At 31.6% G+C, this 23,285-nt stretch overlaps 3 protein-coding genes across 4 annotated transcripts in view; 2 read left to right on the top strand and 1 right to left on the bottom strand.

The window, feature by feature from the left end:
• The first annotated feature begins 304 nt into the window (after positions 1 to 304).
• LOC123719968 (short/branched chain specific acyl-CoA dehydrogenase, mitochondrial) lies at positions 305 to 12,620 on the top strand. Its single transcript, XM_045676332.1, has 9 exons — positions 305 to 427; positions 512 to 629; positions 7,015 to 7,115; positions 7,874 to 8,080; positions 8,484 to 8,654; positions 10,387 to 10,550; positions 11,191 to 11,335; positions 11,720 to 11,855; positions 12,425 to 12,620. The coding sequence occupies exons 1-9, from the start codon at positions 398 to 400 to the stop codon at positions 12,601 to 12,603; spliced, it is 1,251 nt and encodes a 416-aa protein (XP_045532288.1). The 5' UTR covers positions 305 to 397; the 3' UTR covers positions 12,604 to 12,620.
• Positions 12,621 to 12,758: 138 nt separating this feature from the next.
• LOC123719969 (protein FMC1 homolog) lies at positions 12,759 to 14,076 on the bottom strand. 2 transcript variants are annotated; one of them, XM_045676334.1, is made up of 3 exons: positions 13,916 to 13,988; positions 13,769 to 13,832; positions 12,759 to 13,142 (listed from the first exon to the last, which is right to left on the bottom strand). In XM_045676334.1, the coding sequence occupies exon 3, from the start codon at positions 13,133 to 13,135 to the stop codon at positions 12,812 to 12,814; it is 324 nt and encodes a 107-aa protein (XP_045532290.1). In that variant the 5' UTR covers positions 13,136 to 13,142; positions 13,769 to 13,832; positions 13,916 to 13,988; the 3' UTR covers positions 12,759 to 12,811. The 2 variants fall into 2 exon arrangements, with proteins under 2 accessions (XP_045532290.1, XP_045532289.1); XM_045676333.1 differs by having other exon boundaries at positions 13,002 to 13,832; positions 13,916 to 14,076.
• A 5,316-nt stretch (positions 14,077 to 19,392) lies between these two features.
• The window catches only part of LOC123718713, a 59,990-nt gene continuing 56,097 nt past the window's right edge, over positions 19,393 to 23,285 (top strand). The window contains exon 1 of the mRNA XM_045675451.1: positions 19,393 to 19,614. Coding sequence (XP_045531407.1) covers positions 19,558 to 19,614 — 57 coding nt within the window. The 5' untranslated portion in view covers positions 19,393 to 19,557. The remainder of the gene's footprint in view (positions 19,615 to 23,285) is intronic.

Here is a 23,285-nt window from a genome sequence, read left to right as displayed (position 1 = left end):
AGTAAAACACTTAAAATTGATAAAGTATTGGCTTGAATGATTAAACTGTCAATGAATAAGAAGACAATATACTGAGTATCTATATATAACATTGGATAACCTACTTGTGCAGTGGAACAGTTTTCTAGACATGTACTAATGGTCTAGAATCTAGATTGAATTATATATCGTTATTTACAAAACCTAACAAAATAATATATAATAATTATAAATAAGTACTTGAGGTTTCTGAAATTTATTATAGCATAGGTATTTTAAGCAAATAAAAAACAAAAACTTATCTTCGAGTGAGTGAGATAACGTATAGTATCGACATTATAATTGAACCAGTCTTCCTTCCATTCCGGTTCAAGTCGGCAGCACGAAACGTGCGCACTGGCAAATAAAATAAAACAAAATGTTCCCAATACGCCGCGTTGGTAGCAAGGTGTGATAAGTGTTTTTATTGATATACTTCAGCATATTTGCCTTGCAGGTTGGTGCAAAGTTATTTTTTATCCACCTGTTGCAGATTCTAGAGCAATGGCGGGCACCTATTGTCGTAGCCGGAAAAGCGCTGAAGTACAGTACAGAGGCACCACGTCCTCTAACATTGTTGACAGAGGATGAACTGGCTATGAAGGATACTAGTAAGTTATTTTATATAGATAATTACATTTTTGTTAAGAAATATAAAAACTTGTGTATACAAATTCCAAATGGTAGATTTTTGAGCTCATATATTAGGCCTATAGAATAATAAAGAAATATATACTTTTGTAACCTCAGAGGTTCATATCGCGAGGGTATATAAAAATAATAATTCAATATTGCTTGTTTATATTTTATTAAAAGATATAGGTAATGTATTATTGTTCTATTCGTTGTTGCCTTCCCCTTGTTTTATTATCCCGATCTATATGTCGTAAAGTAGTTAAATCAGACAGTTAATTAAATGTCGATATTCAGTCTAGTCGCAAACATTTTGATTTAAATAAAGCAGCGTCGGAAACTATCTGTCTGACCGAAAACCAGCGTGTTGATTAACAATGTAAAACCAGGTGGTAAAACAAGACTCCGCCATAATTATTTCATTTGTTATTTTTATTTCGGTGTGATCGTGAAGAACTTAGAGCTTGGAAATTCCGTGTTTTGCTTTATTGTAAATGATTAGGTTAGGTTAGGTTTCTCTTGTTGCCTAGGAACGTTTAGGAAACTCGTTAAACGTTTCGTTCACTCACTTGTCTGACGGAACTTTAACGGCTTTTAAATTTACTCAAACGAAAAAAATAATGTCTCTTAATCTAAGGACCAGACTAATATTTGAAGCGCCGTTCACAAACAAGCAAGTTTGTTGATGATGCAAGTATCTATATAAAGTCAAAACTATTGCCATAATATTTAAAAAAGTATCTATATAGACAATAGAGCAACACGCTCATTATTGTTTACTTTTGACAGCCGTTATTCCATTACTCTACTTAACGTTTCACAAGAGTAGGCAGGTATAGAGGTTATATATGTCAATAAAGCTTCTTCGTCAATACATGAATAAAGTCGGGCTTCTCGAATAAAAATAACGGATCGTAACTGGTTGATACGTGCGAGCCTTTATTTAGAGTCAAGGACGTTCATAATTTTTGTTCGTTGGTGCGATTATAAATGATAATAGGGCTACAGTGAGTAGTAAGCCGTAGTAAAAAACAATCTTGAATAATCATATTACCTGCCATACCATACATACCACCTTATCAGTTACGTATGAAATACTGGATATATAGTTTCCACATTTGATTTGTTTGATTCTTCACGGTTACAACGCATTATGGTTTTGTGTGAAGAGGTGCTCAAAAGAGATTCTTGGTAACGTTTACTAAGGCATTGCGACAATTTTAAAACTTGAACTATATATTAATTTATACGTGTGTATGTTTCAATTTTAAAAATGTCTATTTAAATTCCTCTAGTACCTATAAGTCAATTAATATAGGAGTTCAAAACAGTCCAATGCAAATTTTCTTGTATTTACTTAACCTATATTAATAAAAACGCAACGAATATGTGCGTAACTACCGAACTACTGCACCGAATTGCATAATTATTTTTTAATGTACCTTAACAATAACGAAAACGAACGAATGTTAATATTACATATTAAAAGTGAGTGAATGTGCACAGAGCACTAAGAGATAACACATCTTAAATATAATGTCAAAACATCGGATAGATCATTTAGTGTGAAAACTTTTGAAAACTTTAGACATATCGGGTCGAAGTATATAGATATAGATAGGTATGTGATATATATATTTAATAAAATAAATGTCTAGCCGTGCGAAGCTGGGCTGAATTCTATGAAGCAGTGAAGGTGTACGCTGCTACAAATACCGGCAAAGATCTTAAACAAAATATGTCTTTGCCTGCGCAGAAGCGATTTTTAGGTATCACTGGGAGAGTGACGCGCCTATCGCGTGATTGGTAAATCAGTTGACGTTTGTGTCCCGCGCAAACTTTCCCCCACTCCCTTGTTTAATGCTCAAGAAGTGTGCCGGTATCTGTACTGAAGTGTTGTTTAACAGTTAACACAGCTAGTATTAAATAATCAAGAGAGACTATATTATGTAAATAACGGCGGCCTCTTATTCGCGATAATATTTCAAGTAACAAAATACTCATTTCCATTAGTACAAGGTCATACAATCACTAATTACATAGGATTCAATTGTGACTTTAAGAGTTATTACCATTCGTGTGAATTATACAGCAATATACCTTTTAATAGACACAATAATTCATTATCACGTTCAATAAATAATGCGTAATTTACAAAAAATATATTTTTATACTCTGAAACATTACTCCTGTTAAAACGAAGACACTCAAATACTTATGAAACATGTTAGAAATATGATATATATGAACTTACAAAACAGGCACAGCGCCATCCATACTTTCTCGCAATTGAAACCTCATTGATTAGGGACTTTTTGTTTAGAGGTCGCATGGGTTCAAGAAGCCAAAAATTTGAATTAGGTAGGAATATAATAAAGCGAAAGAAAACTAAATAGATTACTAAGAATACAAGGTTGCTTAAACGGCCAAAGGGCCGAATGGAGTTGCTGAAAATGTCCACCGATTCATATTAGAGTATTTTCTTCACTGTCCTATTGCAAAAGCAGCTTTGAAACTTTTTATGTGTGAAGTACATGATACATGAAGTAGCTGTAATATAATATGATCGTCTGGTCATAGTCTGGTGGTAGGTCATATTTCCTCTTGTTTTAATAGTTCGTTCAACTGGGAACAGTTATCTTTATTTATTTACCCGGGAATCGGTAGTCAATCAATAAATGTCAACAGGGACACACCCACCTCAATCTCAAGGTCAATTTGGAGGTTAATATTCAGTTGTGCTTGAAGTAATCCTAATTTGATTTAAAAAGTTATGTGAAATGTACTATGTCAATAATCGACTCAATAAAAACCCGATAATAAAATCCGTTAATTTAGTTTGATATCCTATCTATTAGAAGTATATAATGTGTAAGCGAATTCTGAGCCCTCAAAGTCATATGTTACATTTTTAACTGACTAGAAAAAATTAAGTTATCAGTTTGAATTACATAATATTTCACCGTGACAATCGTTGTAGATATACACGTTTATTAATTCCATATGTATCATCCAGAAATTTCTCGGAACCATATATCTTCTATCACGCATCTCTCAGCTTATTAAATGTTAACATTAGTTAACGTTCGGATCTACGGGAGTTATTCAACTCTTGACTACCTTCTAGAGACTACATCCTTGGACATACTAAAGTGATCGCAGACCCCCCAAATTAATATTAAGCCTCAAAACCAACAGTTAATAATTAAACCAAATTAAACTCCAAGTGTGGCTTTAACTGATTTAGTAAAAAGCTATAATACTTAATGTTTGAGGCATATTTGTGATTACCTGTCAAACGGAGTGTACAACAAAAACAAGATAACTTGGGAGTTGGGATCACTGATCGCAGCAGGTAGCACTATCACGACCGAGACCACACAATGAGATGTAGAATGTTCATATATACCTATAAGAAAAAAAGGAATGGAGTATCAAGTAGTAGAACTCCACATAGGTTCTTAAAAGAATACATGTTTTATGACCCTTTAGAGGGACTTTAAAGTACGGTTTATTATTTTGGCCATACTCTTCATATAGCGAAGTTGAAGAAGTTCAAATAGTATTGTCTTTTGTTAACATAGCTTTTACACATTGAAAGAAAACTCTTTTAAACCGGATTGAAGCTAAAATTATGTAAAATAATTAGAAATTTATAATAATACATAGCTTCAATCCGGTTAAAAAGTGTTTTCTTTCAAAGTTCAAATATTTAAAAAATTAATTAATTTAAACTAAATTTCAAAAGTATTTTGGACTAAATACATAAAGGCAAAGGTTTTATTTTTTATATTAATTATATTGTAAAGACAAAAAAATCTCAATATTTAAAGCAAAAATTTAATTTAATTAAAAAAAAATATGTTCGTATAATATTTGTTAACTCTTATTTCGTCAAGTAATTTTATCTGGAAATATTGTTATCTGGAAAATACAGTAACACAAAAGTTTGATACTTGTCGTTATTTAAAATTATTATTTATCTCATATTTCATGTGAAATATTCTAGAATTACTTCGGGTGTATTTTATAATATAGATAAATAAACATACAGAACACTTGTTTGTATTATGTGAAATATTACGCAATACATCTCTTATCTATTCAAAACAATGTCATATCACATTATCAATTTTCAGTTACTAAGAGTCATTTAACACCATTATGAATTCATTTTTGACAATATTTTATTTAACTTTCAATGTTATATACTGATATACGTAGGTATAACAAAAAAGATAAAATATTATTGTTCAAACTGTTAACTTGTTATTACAGCCAAGCAAACTCCCCAAAGCTCCATAAATAAATAAATCATTGGTGCTTCAACTTTTCTAGTTCTGATTTCTTGATTTGATCTATGGTCATTTGACATACTAATAGACAAATAAGTAATCAGCCTCCTCTGCCTGACACACGCCGTCGGCATTATGGGTTAAACAAGCCGGTTTCCTCACGAGGTTTTCCTTCACCTTTCGAGCGAATATTAAATGCGCACTCAATCAAACTCCATTGTAGCATAGCCGGCGACGAACCTATGTACGACCTCAGGGATGAACGTCAAAATCTATATCTTAGTCAAAATATGTGGCTATTGTGATAATAATAGTTTTACGTATAGGGTGTTAAAGTATAAATTAATATGTAATATAATGCTACCAGACATTATTAATGTTGTTTATCCGTAATGGGCGATATTGAAAGAAACACAAATTAAGAGGAAGAAGCAGCGTAGGCCGATAGAAAAGCTAGGCGAAGGCCTTTTCTCAACTTTGAGAAAGACCATTCGAACCTTCGCAAAATACTTGCTCATATAGAACTAGCAAGTTCCAAAAAGCGTAGCAAAGGACAGAGCACAGAAAGTTTATCACCTACTTGCCAATTTTTGTATAAATTAATAGAAAATACTAATACTACTACTAAACTACCTAATATTTTCTTTCCGACTTGATAATTTAATTGATTTGACTTGATTATAAAATAGAGTTTATTTATTACCATGAGACGACATTATGCCAGATTTTGAAATTATTAAAAACACAGTATATTTGTTGAACTTAGTTTTTAAATGTACACATAGATAACATGTTATCACAAATAAATGATTCTGAAGGTGATATGAAGGTTCCACGATATAGAAAAAGTCAGAGACACTAATTTAATACTTAGGTAACACTGAAAATGTTCAGAAAATGAAAAAAGACTTACCTAACCTAAGCCTAACGCCTCTCTACACATCGCCGCATTCGATGGAACCACTGAAAAAGTAGTGGAGCCGTTCTTCCTATGACATTTTCGTACACTTTCACCGCATCTTCAGGTCTCATAAAGCGAATACCTCGAATTTTATGTTTAGTTCTTGGGTATAAATGAAAGTCACAAGGCGCCAGTATTAATATTCACCAATCCATGCGAAGGTGTTTCTGGTCGTCGGTTAAAGTCGATTAATCCATCTGGTACAAAGCTTCCTGACGCCTAAATGTTGATGTAATATTTTTTGAACTAGACTCATATCAATGTCTAGGCTTGCCTGTATGTGCTGATAGGTCACTCTCTTATCTTCCTCTATCATGCGTCGCACAGCACTGGTGTTATCTTCAGTAGTCGCTGTTAAAGGACGCTCCTTGCGTGGATCATCATTGAGATTGCTACGTCCACGATTAAACTCCTTAAACCAATTGTAAATAGAGGCACGAGGTGGGGCTTCATTAAGAAGTGTTTATCGCAGCCATAGGCATATCATAGCCTTGTTGTTGAGTAAGCCCACAACGAAAGTTGTAATAAATCATTGACAAAAAAATTCTCGCGTTAGGTTCATTTTCACGTGTAACAAGAGTTTTAGATTTGCCGCCAATTCACAAAAACAAATGATAAATGAATGCAATATACTAAATTAGGTTACCAAAGAGTTCTAAACTTGAAAGGCTAAAAAATGTTTCTAACTGGCCCGTTCTAAAAATTTTGTGTGTTACCCACGTATAGATAAAAAAATATGCTTTCTACTTTATACGTAGTCGTGAGCTTGTTTTTCTTCCTTTAACTTAAGGGTTCTAGGTCTCTGGACTATTGTATAGCAACTTATATGGTTTTTAAATTCAAAAGCTGTTATAAATATCTAAATTAATACTTAGATAAAGTTATGGTTAAATAAATAAAATTATCATATGTATAATGTATATATAGGTATTCTATATATGTATGTATAATGTATATATAGGTATAATGTCTTTCTATAATTATAATATAGGCGATGTAAACAATGATAACCCTTTGGACAAATTTCCGATGACATTATTAGTATATCAGTCGTATGACTTCAAAAATCCTTATCTTATTTTAATCTGTAAATATTTTTTTTTGCAGTTCGGAAACTCGCAACAGATCAAATCGCACCTTTGGTCAAGAAAATGGAAGATGAGCACAAAATTGACGAGGGAATTAGGCAAATGCTGTTTGATAATGGTGTAAGTAATCTATCACTATAACTGCTTGCTACTGCTGTTCTCCATAGTACCAAAAAAAAATTGATAATGCAATGCAATCTGGAAATAGATGGGAAAAATTAATACCTTAGAAACAAAGACAAGAAAAATGTAAAATATGAATAATAGTATATTTTTGTGTGCAAGCGAAAATTATTGAGATTTATTGAACGTTTCATTCAATTGTCTAATAGTACATTCAATCCAGCGAGAAACAGCACAGTACTCAATATCAATATTTTATATATATATGTGTTAAGTTCAAATGTATCCCAGAACACCTAGAGATAAATTTGAGTTGAAACATTTAGACTTTATTATTTAACTCTAAGTTTTACGTTAATTTATCACGATTTTACTATTCTAATAATCTAATAATAATACTAATACTACCATGGTTTTATATCTTTCGTAGATAGTGATGTATATTTATTTTCAAATCTGAGACTCGGTTAAAAAAGTCGATAAAATATCTCGAAATCCACTATTCGTACATCTGATTGTATTGCTTCTTTAAACATTTATAAAATGTATATTAAATGTTACTATGTCTCTTATGAACACGTCATCCGAAGTGTTTAAACTTAGAATAATAATTTTCAAAGATTATTTTATGTAAGATTATGTAAACGTTATTTATTTAAAGACATAGTATCAGTGCACAGATTAAACAAAGAGATAAACCCTTTTGCATTTGAAGTTATAGGTAGTATAACGTAAATGTATAAACATATTTTTAGCTCATGGGTATAGAAACACCAGAAGAATATAGCGGATCAGGGTGTGGTTTCCTCACAATGATGTTAGTGGTGGAAGAGCTCTCTCGAGTAGATCCATCTGTTGCCGCCTACGTGGACATACACAACACGCTTGTCAATTCCCTCTTCATGAAGTTAGGTACTGAAGAACAGAAGAAAAAATACTTAACGAAGTTGTGTACGGAATATGTGAGTGTTTTTGAACTAATTAGCTATACTTGTGTTATGAATATGTCAGGTTTTTATGCAAGAATGCAATTTTTTTTTAATTAAAGATTCACAGAAACTATATACAAAAACACAATTACTTTAACCAGAAAAACAAGGGCGCTACAGCCTTTTTAGGTCTGGGTTTCAAATTTCTGTATCTGTACCAAAAATGTGATCATTTTTTGGCGAAAAATGTGTTCCCTCTAAAAGTATTTTTGTATTAAATGACCACAGACACAAATTTAATGGTGTCATTAATACTTTAATATCTTCATGACTTGTTATGTGGGAAATTACCCTACTTTAGAAAACATACTATTGACAATTATATGCAAAAGCCTTATACAACTCTTTTAAAAAAATATATTAAAATGCCTTTCAGGCTGGAAGTTTCTGCCTCACAGAGCCAACATCAGGTTCTGATGCGTTTTCGCTAAAGACCGTCGCCAAGAAAGAGGGTAACCACTTCATCATCAACGGCTCCAAGATGTGGATCTCAAACTCCGATGTCGCTGGCGTATTCCTGGTTATGGCCAATGCTGATCCATCAAAAGTAAGAACCTACTTTTATACTACACAATTAATACAATATTATTTACTTCAAACAAATGGCATTTACATATTATACCAGGCTTGACCAGCTTTATTTCGGGCGTGATATTATATAGCCTTCTCGATAAATATTAGACGATCCAACACAAAAATAATAATTCCATTTAGAGCTTAGGGCGTTCAAACAACAAATAAACTCAATTTAATTTACGGCATTTTTTTGGAATTCAATTACAATTTACTCGTCTATAATAAGGTAACGATTTTATATTTGAACTACGCACATATTGTTCACATGATGATTAAAAATTTCCACCGTTTGTTTACCAGCCATTATTTACCCATCACCATCAACATTAATGAAACAATATTTTCTTAACGATGTTAGGAAATTTATGTCATTTGTAAAAGTTTCCAAAGCTTATCTGTATTGGTATCATTACAAAATTTTCCCATCACTTCTGAATTAAACAATCACTTAGCAAGCTTACTATTAGTAATTGAGTTTAATTAAAAGAGGAAATAATAATAGTTGCAGAATCTCAGGGGTTACAGAGAAAATATTTGTATGGCTGACCCGAATATTCGATAATCTGTAACTATAGGCTGTTTATTGCCATATAAAAAAATTCACATATGCGACGCCGGGACAGGTCTCTATTTAAATCATTTTTATTATATCCTATATGTTGTATCATTAGACTGCTACATCAACCCTGACTAACATAGGCATTATTACCAAATTATAAACATTTATAATTACAACATAATTATAAACAACAAAAAATTCGATGGTCTCATACATAATATTATATTTAAAATGTATACTTGATATATCTTCTTCATTATAATTTTGTTTGTGACATGTGCGTTATGATAACCAAGTCATTCCACAATCAATGAGCTACAATCAAAAACATGTTTACGATATAATTCAATTATTAAACATCGAATAATTTTAGCGCCAAAGTTGACGGCTGTTTATTTTTGGCTTTGACTTAGCTAAACTGTATTTAATCCAATTTGGTTATAAATTTTATATGTTCTAGGTCTTTAAGTTAATTTAAAACTATTTAATACAATTATCTTTTGAATAAGTAGTAATGAATTTTGGTACTTGCTCATTACCAAATAAACTAACAGAAAACATAGGTAACTTTTGTTAATTTTTATTTTCTTAATCTACGCAATATATATAAGTAATAATATACCGATTCAATAAATAATAAACATTGGTTGTTTATTTGAAATGATTCGTGTGACGTCGACAATACAGTTCTTGATGAAACTACAATTGTTATTGATACTTTTATCAACCACGATGAACGATTATTACATAATACTTAATATTGGTTAACCTAAATACTTATATAATAATAATACCTTAGTTATTTAATAATAACACTTATTACATTAACATAAGGTTGAATTTTGTCTATAATAAATGTAGATGTTCAATATGTTCTGTGAGCTTAAATTTTTTATCAGCGTCAATTGAAGATGTCAATATCTCGATGTCACAGAACAGAGCTATTTTTATCCTTCTGTATTTGACCTTGTAGGAAGCAATAACAGGCCATTCATAATACGTCATACCATGTAATTCTAAGTTTGTGGTAGCACTGTTTATCGTCGTTAGATGATATGTCTTAAAACAGACGCTTTGCTACGGAGTACAAAACTATTCAAACGGACTTAGCAAGATCTGTTTATTAACAAGATTATCTTTATAGGGCTACAAAGGAATCACCTGTTTCATAGTAGAGCGAGAGACCCCTGGTCTGACCGTGGCGAAGCCGGAAAACAAATTGGGTATACGTGCATCAGGCACTTGTATGGTACATTTTGATAACGTCAAAATCCCTGAAGAAAACATTCTCGGAGAATATGGAAAGGGGTAAGCTTAATCATTTTGATATGATGTCGTATTATGAATATCATTATTTAAAATATAACTCATTGTTTCAAAACCCAATTACTCTAATGATAGGATTCTAAGTCGGAACTTAGAGCGACTCAAGTGCAACATGACCAGACGTCCAGTTTTGAACGGGACTATATCTTTTTTTAAATTACGAGACCCTGTGTCCCCGAAATTAACTGTAGGACGCAAAGTTGTCCAGTTTCCAGAAACCGCGCAATAATTTGAGCAGCAGAATATTAAAAACAATCGTGCCAAGAGTTTTATTCATATTTGAAATCGTCACCAACTATATTAAAATAAATTTGTTCTTTTGATAAATATAAATACTAAACACATTTTGTGACAACTTTTAAGCCAAATTGTTCTAAATAATAAAGTTTTAAAGTTTTTTTTTTAATTGACCACTTATTATTTGACCTAAATTAAACCAATTTCCCGTTTTGAATCAAAGAATGGTCACTTTGATTGATGAATGATGAATGAATTTTTACATACAGACAAAGTTCGCGCTAAATTTTGGCTCTGGGTTTGACAAAAAAAAACCCTAAATAGCTATTGGATGTTGTTTAGTCTCATAAACAGAAACCGTGATACAATATGTAAAATATTCTAGGTACAAATACGCAGCTGGTTTCCTAAATGAAGGCCGTATTGGTATCGCTGCGCAGATGATAGGGCTATGTCAAGGCTGCATGGACGCCACCATTCCCTATACATTGGAAAGAAAACAGTTCGGAAATAAGATATTTGCTTACCAGGTATTATTAAAAGAAAATATATATTTATGGTTTGTGGACTCAGTTTCCGCACTTAGACGCACAGTCCGTTGTACGTAACATTCCTTTTTGTAGTTTTTTAAAATAAGCATTTTTGCTTAAATTTTTTAGTTACCCGATATCCTGACTTTAGAATTTTTTCTTTCTTTATATTATATCTACATATTATAATGAATTTTTATTCGATTTCCTGATTGGGTTTGAAAGCTTATGTACAAGAGGTTGTGAGAACTGTCTACAGTTTCGCTGATTTTTTCGACTCAATTCTTAACGTACACTTATATTAGCAAAAGAAAATGTCAATTTACTAGCAAACCGTAGCTTTACCAAGAGGTAATTTAGATACAGATATAATGGATTTTTCAGGGTATAAGCTATCAAATAGCTCACCATCAGACACAGCTGGAGGCAGCTCGTCTGCTTACATACAACGCAGCGCGATTAAAAGAAAACGGAATGGATTTTGTGAAAGAAGCCGCCATGGCTAAATATTTTGCCTCAGGTATTTTATCTTAACTTCATACATTCTTTTCTATTACTAATATTTTTATTTACAATATCGCCATCTATCGGGTGCTCGAGCGAACTATTATCAAATATTTCAAACAATGAAGTTTATATTGTCAATTATAATAGTGACTGTAGGTGTTAATGAGTATGACTATAAGTCATGAGTTCCAAGGCCGAGGGAGATTGAAAATATACATTAATAATTTTAAATAAGAAAATGTCTTTAGTTACCAACTCGTTGGAATTTTATACTTTTTATGAAAACCTAAAATTGATCTAGCTACTGCTTTTGTGATATTCTAAGGGCTCATCGTGCATATCTTAGAGGCCCTCGAGAAACTATAATAGATACTTTTTAAAGATATATTTAGAAGTTATTGCGATTAACTTAATATCTATAAATCATAAAGCAACGATTAGACCTTTACATTCATTTTCTTATTACATTACTTAACTGAATTAAAATTGGTGTCCTTCTGTAAAGCTGTATTTACACTGTAATGAAGTAATATAAGCGCTAATAAGCAATTTTTAGATTATATTTATGGGTTTGTGTTACAGAAATCGCTCAGACCCTAACATCAAAATGCATAGACTTCATGGGTGGTGTTGGATTCACAAGAGATTTCCCTCAAGAGAAATTCTACCGAGATGCTAAAATTGGAACTATCTATGAAGGCACCAGTAATATGCAATTACAAACTATAGCCAAGCTTATTGAAAAGCAATATACACAATAATAAAGATATTTACTGTTTTATTTATATTATTAATATTATATTCATTCACATGAAATTATATATATTAAATTGCAAATTATGTTGTTAACTATAAAAGACTGCACCATTTTTTGGGGCTATACACTTTTTTATACTTTGTAAATAATAAACTAGCATTTAAATTAAAATTTGTTTACTGTCTACTCCAAAATTTATAATTCTGATATATTCACTTGGGATCATGTGGCATTTTAAAACCCACCATATTAGCAGTTTCTCCCACTGTTCTCTCCCCTTTTCCTTTGAATTCGGTGTTTATTTCCTTATAGCGTCGAGCATTGTGAAGGTATTCACAATAGCTTTTAGCCCTAAAATGCATTTCATCTGCTGCTTTACAAAGTTGCTGGTCTGTTGTTTGGTACTTCCGATATTGGCTCAATATGTATCTTGCCATTTGGTTCTCTGCTAACTTTGGACTTGAACTCAGCTTACGTAATTCTGATAACAGCTGTCGTAGGGTTGCCAATGCAGTTTTTGATGAAATTGATGCCATTTTAGACCTTCAAACAATATTTAATTTCTCAATCATAAGAGATGTAATAAACTCTTCAGTGTCTTTGTATTCTGGCTTTTTTTGTTGCAACCAGAAGTCTACAGGAGCCAATATCAACTTATCACTTGGAAAGTAATGAATTGAAGTATCATTAAAAATATCTTTATAGACAAAATTATTTTCTAATGAGACCTCAGTTGTATATGAAAATATGTTCTGTATATATGGGACAGATTCTGATAGGACTCTACTTAGTTGATTTTCTATAAGTGATGTAAAGCTATTACATAGCAGAATGCAATTTTCCAAATGTGTATTCCAGTTGCTCCAGAGAAAATTATTAGTTAATTGCTTAGGACAGTGAGGTAAATAGACAATAGTTACACCTTGGTTTGATATTACATAATCACCTTCACTGTTTTTCTCAATTATAGTCAATTTTAATCGTTTTAAAAGATCGCACTCTTGCGAACTAAAAATAGGATCGTGGACAAGTATATTATCTATTTCAAAGGCGTCCTTTAGACACAGTAGTAATGCTAGTTGATATCTTGAAATATTGCATTCTCCTATACTTCCGAGTCCAAAACAAACCAGCTCTACGATCTGTCTATCCAATACAATGTTACTCACTGATTTAATTAAGTCTTTAGAAAATTGACAATCCTTTAACACGTCCACAGCCGAAATGATTTTTCTAAAAAATAAATAATTTTTTATTAAAACCCCAAAACATAACCTTAAAATATATCTCGATACAAATATTTGTCGTATACATACTTGTAAGATTTTTCAATATCAATATTAAACGACTTAGATTTTAGAAAATCAGACGGTTGTCTTGGTACCTTTGTGGATTTGTTTTTAAATGATTTTTTCGATGCAACTATTTGAAAACCATCACTGTCATATTTATGATTTGACATTTTTCATTTCAAATTCGTTCAATGGTCATTACTCATATATATGGAAACGTCAGTCAAAGCTGTCACATGCGTTAATATGGAATCTTTATATAAAATATGCTACAAACAACAAAGTATCAAATTAATAAATATTATCAGTATATTATACATTAGCTTAAAAATTGTCATCTCTCATCACGATAATTAAGGGCTTGATGGAGTCTTCGTCACTTTGAGAAAATGCGATATTTATACACAATAAAGCAACATTTAAATTAAAATAGCTAATTTATTAAATTGTAAATCTAACTTAAACAATTATATTATATGTGTTATCCCGGACTAATTAAATTTCGGCTGCACATCAGAGCACCTCAGCAGATCAATGAATCACATCTGATGAGCCATTACTTTTTCAATGCTTCGGGTCAATAATATATAATTAAGAATAAGTTCCAGTTTTGCGGTCGCTCACCAATATTTGACATTAAAGTGCCTGTGAATAAAGTAGAGGCAAAGTGGATATATTTTACTTAGCTATGTAATAAGTGAAATTCAATTTAATTATGGCTGTTGAATAATTAGTCTCAGCTTTTACACTAAAATTTTCATAGGAAATTGTATCCACTCGACAGTTATTAGTACCCATAAAAGCTGGCACATCTAGCATAATATAAAAGGTATTTTTAAAGTTATTTTTGCTCAATGAGAAAAGGATACAAAATCGACTGTAACTTATGTAATCGCATTTTGACCCTATGCACATGAAAATTATTTACCTATCTACAGTAATGTTATCCAGTAAGTTACCTTTAAATAGTATTTTTCCTTACATCATCCTGATTTTGAAAATTGCGTGACAATTCAAACTATTTTCACCTAAATAACGTCCTTGACGAAGAATTTAGGCGAAGAAAATTACCTACTTACATAGAGGACAAACGATGTGTCGCATATCGAGTGGTCTATTGTCCGAATTAGGTGCCATATGAAACCATTGCATTCAAATCACGTGCCTGTATTCGTTCCAACATACCGTAACACAAATAAGGTAACAATAAGTGTAAAGTATATTATTGGCCGTGTAAACTTAGTAACAGGACGACGTCCCTGGAAAAAGGCGCAAAAAGCAAACGTCATTTGCGACTATAGATAAATAATTCCATAGACTTTCTAGCGCCGCGTTTAAATTCGTAATTAACTTGAATTTATATAACATATCGCGTAAAGGTTTTTTGTCTGTTTAGTTTTATTGCGTCTGTTGGGTGAAGTCAGCGTTTCTTTGATTGTTTTAAATGGTTAGTGAGCAGGGACAATGGACCGGTATGTAGTGAACCGACATTCAATGAAAAGGAGGAGTAATGATGGATTGCTGGCTAAATGGAGGAGGAAGTATGTGACAGGTCTATTGACGGGCCGGTCATGGATCACAAGCGGATTTTATTTGAACGTAAGTTTAAATTTATAATATTGTCTTATTATAATTTAATATAGATAATTTCCTAATATAATGTAGATCAGTATCGGTATTTTTTTACACTCTCAGTAATTTATATGTAGTAACTTCTAAACATACAAGAAGTAATAGAAACAATATAGCGAGTATAACAACCACAATAAAAACGTGTTCAAAATACAATAATGTAGAAATTGTATTATCTAATATGGAAGCGTGATGTGCAAACACGACACGTTCACATAAAATATAGCTATCGCTCAATCTCCAAATAAGTCACGATAGAAAACAAGGGAAAATCGATTGTCTGGCACTTAACGGAAATAATGTTCTTTTAAAGAAAATTTATATTTTCCTCGATGGCGTAAGTTCAGTTAGCAATAATCTCTCAAAAAGCGAATTTCCCGCTCTATATTTTAACTTGTAATAAGTGATATATGTCATATAAATACATTTCATCATTAATTTTAATGGAAAACATCAAAACCGTTCTACCACTAAAATGTCGACTTGGTGTATTAATTTTGAAAAAAAAAATTATTCAATAAATTATTAGTCTCGTACACTGTAGTTGATATAAATTTAATAACGTGTGATATGATATGTACGATACAAATAATATAAGAATTGACCAATTCATATGACTAATAATGTAAAATGTACAATTCCTTTAAAGACAAATTTGCACGCCATTGTGTGTGGCAGAATATACGCGAACTTACGATTTTACCACCTTACACATTTTTATACTATATTCTTGAAATAAATTATTATTATTATTAAGATCCTGCTATTTCTATACCATTCATAAATAACGTTCGTTTGTCTTTGCTTACTAAGACATTATTTACTAGCCGTAAAAAATGTATTGGGGGTTAAAATGCAGCACATAAGAATACATAAAATCTTTTGAAACTATTTGTAAAATAAAATACTTGTCTCAAACATAAGTTTGCCTCAAGTAGGGATAAAAAGTTTTGTTTCGCTTATATAATTATTAATTGACTTGAGAATGGTAAGACAAAACATTAAATAGGCTGAGGCATGACGTTTATATATAGTTCGGGTATAAACACAAGTAACAAAATAAAATAAAGGGTTATTCATAAAGTAATACTAAAGAGGCTCTCAAATGTTTTAGGTCACTAATTATTACATGATCGTTAACTGTCAGTCCGCCATTTTAATAAAAACAAACAGATATTATTAATTTTCATGATCACAAATATTATATCACATACCGGTATCTAAGATGACGCATCGCTTAGAAAGCTTTCGTAGCAGTTGCTGTCGGTTCGCAGAAGTCTCAGAAACCATTTTCTTAGCAAAACTAAGTGCATTATATGATAACTAAAACGTAGTCATATTACTAAAAGGTATTAAATATAAATGTTCCAAGTATATTGAACAATTTACTTGATCGAATCGTACGTTAAAATTACTCCGATATAATATTTTTTTTTAACAGAATATAATCTAAATCATGATTTGGTTGGTCATGAGGGCTTTTATTAATGTAACCGTAACAGTCTTGATCTTGGACTTCACACAAATGAGGGCAATCAGTTTCCAATGAAAATATGTTATAGTAAACATAATACTTGAGAATTACATGAACGTAATAAGGCGCAGCGCTATCCAGATCCATGCAACTTCCTTACAGTCGAGTAGCCCGCAATATCGCAGCACACAACTCTTTGTATTTTTTGTATAATTTCACATCGTAGTCTAGTGAAATATTGTCAAATCTTTTAAGGCGGGAGTCGTAGGTCTGAAGCGAATCTTTTAGGTTAATTTTTAAAACTTAGACCTTGGAACCTTAGGTCCAAAAATGGTGTGTATCTGGGCAAAAAACAGGCTAGTAAAAAAATATCGATGAAACCAATGCAGAAATGTTATGTCCCGTTGGGTCTAAAAGCTTCTTTGAGTAATTTTTTATCAGATTGCGCTGATTCATGTGTACTCGTATTGCACATTTCCCTTCACTAATTCATCTAATCAACACCTTATATGCGCACGCGCTTACTTAACTTTGACACGATAAAATATGATTGAAATGATTACACAATACTTGTTTCGCTTGAATTTTTCGTAATATTTTATAATGAAATTACATTAATTGTGAAGTATTTCAATTATTTAGTTTAATAAAGTATCTGAAGGCTAAAACGTTTAATCCGCCCTTTACGCTTAAGTATAAACCTTTGAAGTCTAAGCTTATAAATAGCTTCAATTATAACTTATCTATATAAAAATCTATTCAAGTAATACCTATATCTTAAATCACATTCATTTTTACATAGTTAAAGTTTAATTTGAACAATAAAATAGCTTCCCAACATCCGCCATCTTGTTTAGCCTCTGTCAACACTGAATTCGGTATATGGTTTAAAAAATATTTAAAATGTTTATAAAACAAAAACCTCTATTCAAAGATTAGATCTATTCAAAGTAATGGTCAAGTGTAGTCTAAAAATGCTATATAATTTATATAATCACAGACCCTTTAGAGTTCTTCGAACTTTCTTTATATAAATCACCGGTACACAGAAGTTAAACTTAGCGTAAATAATTTCAATTCCAAACAAGCCACTACAACTTTCTCTATAAACTTTATCCGAGTTAAATCCAGTTTGCATATTTACATCGTAACGATGCGTGAAAAATGCTTCCTCACTCGTTTTTATAAAGAAAGATTATGGACACATAAAACAGTAATACACAATTTTATTAAATATACTCCAACTATGTTGTCGTCGATATATTACATAACTTATGTATAACTTAAAGCAGTTACCATGGAGAGTGTTCAGAGAAGTTGTTCGGACCAATACCTGCAGCTGAGTTTCATCATCGGACGTCACGGCAGAATACAAAATACCATCCGTATCACCTTGACGTCCGTCGTACCACAACTGCGCATTTTTAAGGCAATTTCTGCTGCGCACCACGACTATGTGGAACCAGCTGCCCATTTAATTTTTTTTATCCAATTCGACTTAGAGTCCTTCAAGAAAAGAGCGTAACAATTCTTAAAGGGCCGGCAGTCCTTTTGAGCCTTCTGGCAGTACGAGTGTCCATGTGCGGCGGTATCACTTAACATCAGGTGAGCCTCCTACCCAGTTACCTGTAACATATTATTTATTTTAAGTTCGGCTCTGTTATTATGTTGGTAAGGACTTGTAGTACCGTCTCTTCAGCTGTATGCAGCACCCTACTAATGAAGGAAGATGAGCTTACACTACGAACTTTCATTAATTGTATTATCAGCCTCCTACATTATATAAAACCATTTGCAAAAATCGGGTACCTAAGAAAATTCACGTTCTTAAGTCGATTTCAATTAATTAAATGACATTTAATTGCCTGACGTAGTCTGGATACTTAAAAACGTGTAAATTAATTGCTTAATTTTTGATATATTATCTAACGTGTACGGCCAAACAATAAGATGTGATCGGCAATAAAGTCAAGAAGATTTTTTTAAAGAAATTACACATTAATATTAAATTAATTTAAAACATATTATGTAAGTAATAAAGATGTTTGAATTGAATTAATTTGCGGAACAAGGATGCGTAATGCCGAGGTTTTGGACAGGTGCGGTCTACAATAACTGACGATAAACATAAACTTAAAAATTCAGTAATTAATCAAGATTTGATCTCGATAGAAATATCGCAATACATGGCCCAAACGGTTATCGACACGAAATTTGCGTAAAATGCTAAAAGATTTTATACTGTAGTACCTAGAAAATAGAGGACAGATCAACCAACTCAAATTATCTATTGCAACAGATCCAAGTTGGCATTTCGTACTTGTAAACATGATACTTGTTTTGCGGTTAGTTCAATACTCAACGCTAGAAGGCAACGTTCCGTGTAAAAACATATTGAACATTCAATAAAATAAATCAAATATAAGTTGCGAAAAAATTTGTGCGTTTCTGGCGGAGTTGTACGAGAAACATAAACAATTTTGCTATATTCTAATTTTAAATGTGAAAAAAGGTTTTTGTGCTTTCGAAATTAATAAGGATTGTGGTGTACGGTGACAAAATGCCACAGATATTTTTCAAAAAAGTAATGGTGGTGCAGGATCATAACGACTTCGAGGTGAGCCACTTTCCCTTTTCTTAGATACATAGTGCGACCACAGTTTCCTTTGAGTTTCAATATTGTCCATGGCATTTAGGTAAGGCCTTCCTCTGATCTAAGTTAATATATAAATGTTAAACCATTTAAGGATTTAACATTAAGACAACATTCGAATAAACATACAAAAGAAATTACTTAGCACTACAAAATACCACTGTGATTTCAATACAAGATTTTTTATCATGTAGCATTAACGACTCGTAGCAATTACGACTAATAACTAGTGGTTTAGTTTTACTCATAGTTAAAATAAAATAAATTTATGATCAATAAATAGATAGTTTAATTTAAATAAATAATAAAAAGATTTTTGACTATGTTTTTAGTGTAAATATTATTTAAAAAAGAAAGTTTTGTTACGTATTAATACGGTACCTTATATAGAATATATACTTTAAAAGTAACACGATTATTGCATGACAAGAAAAAACTTTATTGCTTTTCAATATCATAAGATTTTGTATCTTAAAACATTTAATCTACAAAATTATAGTAAGTCAAGTCATTTCAATTTATAAAAATTTATATAATATGGCATATTTTGTAATGTTCTACTTATACTAAGTATATATTACAAAATATGCCATATATATTCACAATCAAAAAATTACGATAAAAAATTGGTATTTATACTAGAACCGCTATATCTCAAATTCAATATCGTAAGTATTAAGATATTTTAATGAATTGAACTTATAAAATTACCTCTGTTATGGCAATAATGCAAATTACTGGCAACACGTCAGTATGACAGGAGCATTGCAGATGTGTTGCAAGAGATGAGGTCAACCAGTGCAAAACGCATTGCGAATAAATAATTGTAAGCATTGAGACCTCGTTATATTTTTTTATACTCCTGGCCGCAATTAACGTAGAAAAAATGTGTTTGAACTAATAAATTATTTCAATATGTCGTTCCTTATACTAAGAGCGTGTGGATGTGGATAGCGGGCCGACACTAAAGTAATTAAAAAGGAACTTATATATGTATGTATTATGTAAGCTACCTTTTTAGTGACTAAATTTGGAAAATTTTTCGACTGTTCGCTTTTTCGGATTGAAAACCTAATTCTAAATAAAACTAAAAGTTTGCAATTTTAATGATTGAACTTATACTTTAGCACGTTAGGGGAAAATGATGAGAGTAATTTTCTACAATGCACGCATACCGTCACAAAAACCCGACACCCTGAAGTCTATTGTTAGTGTCAGTTTTTCTACAAACGTACAATAAAATTTCTGAAAAGATTTTTAGGAAATAGTTGCAAGAAAATTTAAAAAAGACTTGAATTAGTCCAGCAGTCTTTGAGTTTTGAGTTTAGCAACATATTTTGCGATTAATTTTTATTTATATGGATAAAATTGAATGAAATGTGATAAAATTCACACATCGCTAGTCCCTACTTCTAGTTATAAGCGTGCGCTGTGTCTGTGTTAATTTTTACTACCACATAGTCATACCAAGATGTATAATAAATATAGATGTATAAAAACTCGAGGTTCACTTATACTCATAATTTAGACAGTCTTTATGGATACTGTTTATAAAATAAACAATAATTTAATTATCAATACCATGTGATTTGTGAACGCATTACGACCTTGTTGTCTATTTATTTAATGTTATTTGGCCCATTGCATTCTCTTTCATAGTATAGATTGATGCTGTATTCAGAATATTGTCTATTATTATATTATTAATTATTTGATGTCTATGAATCACCAAAAGGACGAAGGGGCCGACAAATTTCTGCGTTCGTATGATTTTTAAAGCCACTGCGTTGTTCATAAATTACCCGAAATAATTGGCCAGGATCGAAGCCCTGAGACGGAAACTGTGATTCTTCTTAGTAGACATAAGCAGACAAGGCCATCGTCATCCTTTAACATTTCTTAGCATGGTTTGGGTATGGTATCTATCATTATATTATCTTGACAAGCGAGATTTTAATATAAAGAACATATGAAAAATGTATGTATGCACTGGGTGGGTGTGCATAATTACTACGTAGTTATAAATAAATAAATTTATTGATCGGTGGCTCAATTGGTGTTAAGGATAGGATTTGCATACAGGGCCTTCACTTATGATGTTTTGTCTTTTATTTCCATGTTATAGAAATGATTCTAATTGTTTAATTGTGGAATATATATAAACTATGATTATATATTTTATATATATTTTCCTTTGATTATAAACAAATGACAAATGTCAGATTCATAATATTCACAGTGAGTGAGTGTTTCGAATAACAGTGTTGAGTCCTTTGAGTCGGTAACTGCGTACACTTCGGAGAGTTAGAATTGGAATACAATAGTGGTATACCGCATCCGGTCTTTTATTACCACGACTTGTTATTCTGGCGTTTAGTTTTTCATTGTTTTTTATGTATTAATTTCTATTACCTTCTAAGAGTCCTGAAACATATTATATTTAAATTACTTACGTTCACACTGTCACTTAAATACGTTTCACGCCATTGCTACAGTACTAATCCTTTAAATATATATGACAAATGGACCCGACAGACGTTGTCCTAATATTTAAAATGTACACATCTTAATATTTCAAACTTAAAAGGTCTAATTATAAATAATCTGAACTATTCTCGAATTCACTTAAACACTCATCAAAATCGGTCCATCTATTATTGTATTAGGGCTTTGTCGGGAAAGATTCGATCGTCTTGGTCGTGGCTTTGTTAATAATAATATCGGCTCGATATGATAATAGAAACTCGAAATATACACATCACCTTAAAAACTTTTACTCATCAAAATTTTAACCATAGATAACATTACGTTTAGCTGTCAATTGCATTCAGTTATACAATTTTTAACAAATGAACGGCTATACTGATGTTCAGTCTGATATTTTGATATTTTTTTTGTGTTTCTGTTAGTTGCTTTTCGTTATACCACGATTTATGTCACCTTAACAGGGAAAAGGTCTTGATACATATGACCGTCTCCTGGTTCTAAGCTACCAAGATCGAAGATCGAGAAGAAATCCAAGAAGTCTTATTAATTATTTATCTATATATTTTTTAATGTTTTTTTATTTGTGGTGAAATATTGTTATGCATAAGCTACCATCACATATTTATCGACTTCTAATCAATGTGTTAGTCTGTAATACTTTACAAAGAGGTTTTTATCGAACCATAAACAAGACTGCCTTTTACCCAATAAGTAGACCGAGTCAACCCGTTGCGTAACTGTGTAATTCACTTTTTGCTGTCATGACAAATCGATTGAGGAAAATTCTATGGAGGCTCTAAACTGAGTTCCTATATATATTATATATAGATATATTTCTTAAAATTAAGTTCAGTAATTTAAAAAAAATCTTTATTGCGTATAAAATTTAGCTACCTAATCAGTGATCTTTCTTCCCACTGACGTATTTCCGTACAAAATCGACTTCAGGTTCTTCAAGAAAAAAATGTACTAATTATTAAAAGGCCGGCAACGCACTCGCGAGCCCTCTGGCATTGAGTATCGATCAGGTCAGCACGTTTACGCGTTCTATATAAAAAAATCTCTACAAAAAATTTGACTCGCAGCACTTGCCACTGATTAGTTTTAATACGATACCAGACATTAATACTGTCAATTATTATATAGGG

Source organism: Pieris brassicae, chromosome 2 (genome assembly GCF_905147105.1).
Source record: "Pieris brassicae chromosome 2, ilPieBrab1.1, whole genome shotgun sequence".
NCBI lineage: Eukaryota > Metazoa > Arthropoda > Insecta > Lepidoptera > Pieridae > Pieris > Pieris brassicae.
Note: the sequence above shows the minus strand (reverse complement) of the source record. Positions and strands in the feature narration are given on the sequence as shown.